At 37.8% G+C, this 3,859-nt stretch overlaps 1 protein-coding gene across 1 annotated transcript in view; it reads right to left on the bottom strand.

Moving 5' to 3' along the window:
• The window catches only part of LOC107105040 (alpha-tectorin-like), a 16,373-nt gene extending 12,520 nt beyond the window's left edge, over positions 1-3,853 (bottom strand). The window contains exons 1-3 of the mRNA XM_015405158.1: positions 3,790-3,853; positions 1,777-2,020; positions 895-1,051 (exon numbers count right to left, since the gene is read on the bottom strand). Coding sequence (XP_015260644.1) covers positions 895-1,051; positions 1,777-2,020; positions 3,790-3,815 — 427 coding nt within the window. The 5' untranslated portion in view covers positions 3,816-3,853. The remainder of the gene's footprint in view (positions 1-894; positions 1,052-1,776; positions 2,021-3,789) is intronic.
• Between the last annotated feature and the right edge of the window lie 6 nt (positions 3,854-3,859).

The raw sequence follows: 3,859 nt of genomic DNA, 5'->3' as shown, positions 1-3,859 counted from the left end.
GTTACCATCTTGGTGATCAGGAGGTGGAACTGTAGAAGGTCATGTATTTTTTTTCCAGCTTTTTTATTTATTTTTTTATTGTCATTACACTGTCACAAGTACAGTGCAATGAAATGAACTCTCTGTATTTAACCCATCCCCAGGGGATGCAGTGGGCCGCCATTGTGCGGTGCCTGGGGATCAGTGTGGTCTTTGCTCAGGAACCCAGAGTGGAGGCTGATGGGATTTAACTGGGTATTTGCAACCTTCTCAGAGCACAAGCTCACTGCTCTAACCACTAGGCCAACACTCCCCGCTAGTAGTATGATGTGACAGCAATTTAGGGTTTTGGTCTATTCTCAACTCAGCGCATTTGAAGGAAGATGGATGAGTACAACACAAGAACATTGTCTCAAATGTAAGCCATGGATGTGGAAACATGATGGGGATGGATGGGGCCATATATCATAAAAGCCAAGAAACCTATATGATCTGGAGAAGATCTGTATGGAGGAGTAGTTCAAAACTCCTATTGCAGTGTGCAAACTTTTTCAAGGACTAAAGGAAATGACTGGCATCTATAACTGCACACAATTGTGTCTGTACCTAATATTATGTTAAGTTTGAATAATGTATGAATATTTGGATCCGGGAGGAAAATAAAAATGAATTACTTGAATAACAGACAATGTGATTTTTCTGGATTGTTTTGCAATTTCATCACTCATAGTTAAATATAATCTATAATAAAAATTAAGGTCTTCTACTTAGTTTGGGAGTGGGAAAACTGCAAAATTGCCAGGAATACCTGTCCTATCCAATGTAAATGTAAATACTGTGCATTTCTGGATGTTCACTTAAGACAAGACTGCAAAAAAACCATAAATAAATCAGCATTCAGCCATTAAAACTAACCTGATAGGTAAATTATTGCAGTGTTGCCATCAAACACAACAGACACTGTGTGGTTGGAGTCTTGGAACGTTGCAGTCACACCCATTTCACCTTTGGAGAGCTCCACACTGTGGACCATCTGCGGTTTTGCACCAACTGTCAGGAATTCACCATTTACCTTTAATGGATGAGAGAAAGAAAGGACAGAACATCATATACCCACCATATCACATTAACCTCTGTTAGGTTATTGTCTCATTAGGTTGCTTGCTTCTAAAAATACATGCTAAGCATTTTTATAAAATGCTTGTTGATATATTTTTTCAATTATTTATTCCTTCTACTTCCCTGATTCTACAACATTTGCTGCACCACAGAACACTGAATTCCCATGTATGAATTACCTTTAATTAAAAATATTTTAAATTATTTCGCTGTCTGTTTATCATTTATAAATATAGTTTTATTTCTCTCTTAGGCTCCCTGAATGAGATACATATTGTCTATTAAATAAGCAAACATTATCAATGATTTTAAAATGTCATTGTCCCAGAAATTAGTTTTTTCATGTGAAAACATCAATCTATGTTGAGCCTCAGTAAAACATGCGGAACAATCATGATTGTGTTTTTTTTTTTTTTTTAAACCACAAAGCCCTGCTGGCAGTCTGAAATGTTGTTCCTTGTGTAAATATTTACCCCTCGTGTAACGTACTTGGAAACAAAGGTAAAGAAACCATAGTAGACTGCTAATGTGGCTAATACTACAGCCACATGAATAGGCACAAGTCAAATTCTTGGCATAAGGGGAAAAAAACGGGGTATGAAATAACTTTTTTTCTATCCTAAAACATTCAGAAGGACTGTTGTAATATGCCAGGTTATGGCTCCTTTAATGTATCACCTTCACTCTGCTGCCTTGCTCGAGGGATATTTCAGCACCATTCTTGTTTAGCTGCAAAATGACACGGTTGAGAAAACTCAAATCTTTGCGTCGTTTTTCTGTGAACATTCCCAGCACATGGAGGCCAGGTAGGGATGAAGACTTCAGGAGTGAGTAGCTGCAGCGGTCAGGGACTGAGTGAAGGGCGCTAGTGAAGCCTATGACAGTTGATCCAGTCACAGTGCACACAGGTTTCAGGGAACAGCTAAAGGTGACAAAAAAAAGACATCAGTGAGACTCAGAAGATTCTTCCTCCCTACAGTTAAATATACAGAATACAGGATGTATAGTTATATTGTAAATAGGTATAGAGTCTGTATTCTGTATATTTATCTAATTTGGCTTCATCATCAGCACCAAGTCAAATTCCTTGTAAGCGCAAACCTACTTGTTAGTAAACTTGATTCTGATTCTATTAACATCTACAGTAACACGTTTATAAATAAAATTATAAAAAATTTTAGCCGATAGAATCAAAGAGCTCTGCGTAATTGGAAACTCCTGATACTGTTCCCAGGCAATCTTCAGCATCTAGGAAAGAAGCACAGCCCTCTGCAGGTGAATATGAGAAGAGCAATCTAGATGCTTCTCTGCCAAATGCTGAAACATCCCCAGCCGGCCTATCCCGGCCCCCTCCAGCTTCCACACCTTCTGCAGCATCGTCTGTAGCTGCTAAACCTGCAAATGGCACCACTGCTGCTTCAACCATGTCAGCCTCCTCAGCCCAGGGGGCTACCACCCTCACAGCATCGTCGTCATCGTCCTCTTCCTCCCCTGAGCCAGGAGAAGCGAGTGCTTCAGGAGCTGGAGGCAGTAGAAGCAGCTCCACAACAACTGCTGCTTACCTTATCAAGACTGCACATTAAAAAATTAAATTGTCTGGAGAGCTGTTCTAAACAAAGTTTCTTTTTGTTTACACTTTTGTATACAAAATGACAAAATAAATCTGTCTAAGTCCGACATTTTTTTTAACGCACGTTAATTGCGCATCAAAACAAATGCACCGTTCGCTTTTGTTCTTTATTTTTTCTGTGCCAACAATACAAAGAAATGAACTAAGTCATGTGGACATGCACTGCTGCTGCAGTTACTGTTTAGACCAAAGGAATATTAAAGCATTTTGAAAATGTTCTACATGTAAAATGTTATGTTGTTGAGATGACTGCAAAGCGCAGTTATTGTAGTTTCATTTGATTTATTTATTATTTTGTGAGTAACTTCATTTTATTTGAATTAAGTCTGAATTTCATAACGGAATGTGCACTTTATTTTAACAGTACATCTTTATTTTTGTCCTATGTTTGAGAAAAAACGTAAGTTTACGGAGTACTTTGAAGTACTGTTTACTGTTCTTTAGTTTTATAATTTTTTTTTACAATTTTTGAGTAATTATTTGCCAGAATTTAAACCAGGATATTTTTATTCTAGTTTCTTAAAAGTGCTTGAAAAATAATGATAATAAAATAACTTTTTGTGTAAGCATGTTTTTTTTTTTACATTATTGCACATTTGCATTTTTAAAATGCCCAAATAAAATAAAAAAATAAAATCTGCGATTAATTTGCGATTAATCTCGAGTTGACTGTTGATATTATGTGATTAATCACGATTAAAATTTTTCCCCGCACTCCGGGCTCCACAGAGAAAAGCTGGGACACGATCAGGAGACAAACACAAACACCCTCACTTTACATTGGCCACTGAGAGCAGGGACATGAACCATGGCTTTAACTAAAACTCAAACAAACAATCATGAAAAAACCAACAAGAATAGCTAAAACAAATAACTACGAATAACGATCTGGCCCCAATAGCTGGGCTGAACAGTATAAAAAGCAGCAGGAGCAGGTAGATAAGATCAGTGATCATTAGAGAGCGGAAAGGGTATGGCAATGAAGTGAGTAATTATATCAGCTACCCTGGCTGTGATCCTGACACATTTTTAGTTGTATTTCTCTTTCTTTGGATATTTACCGGCCATCTGCTTGGCAGTGCTCCATTGGACGACAGTAACTCACAGCTGTTGCAACTCCGCTCACATCAC

The sequence above is a fragment of the Cyprinodon variegatus genome, unplaced genomic scaffold (assembly GCF_000732505.1).
Source record: "Cyprinodon variegatus isolate N-32 unplaced genomic scaffold, C_variegatus-1.0 Scaffold2022, whole genome shotgun sequence".
Taxonomy (NCBI): domain Eukaryota; kingdom Metazoa; phylum Chordata; class Actinopteri; order Cyprinodontiformes; family Cyprinodontidae; genus Cyprinodon; species Cyprinodon variegatus.
Note: the sequence above shows the minus strand (reverse complement) of the source record. Positions and strands in the feature narration are given on the sequence as shown.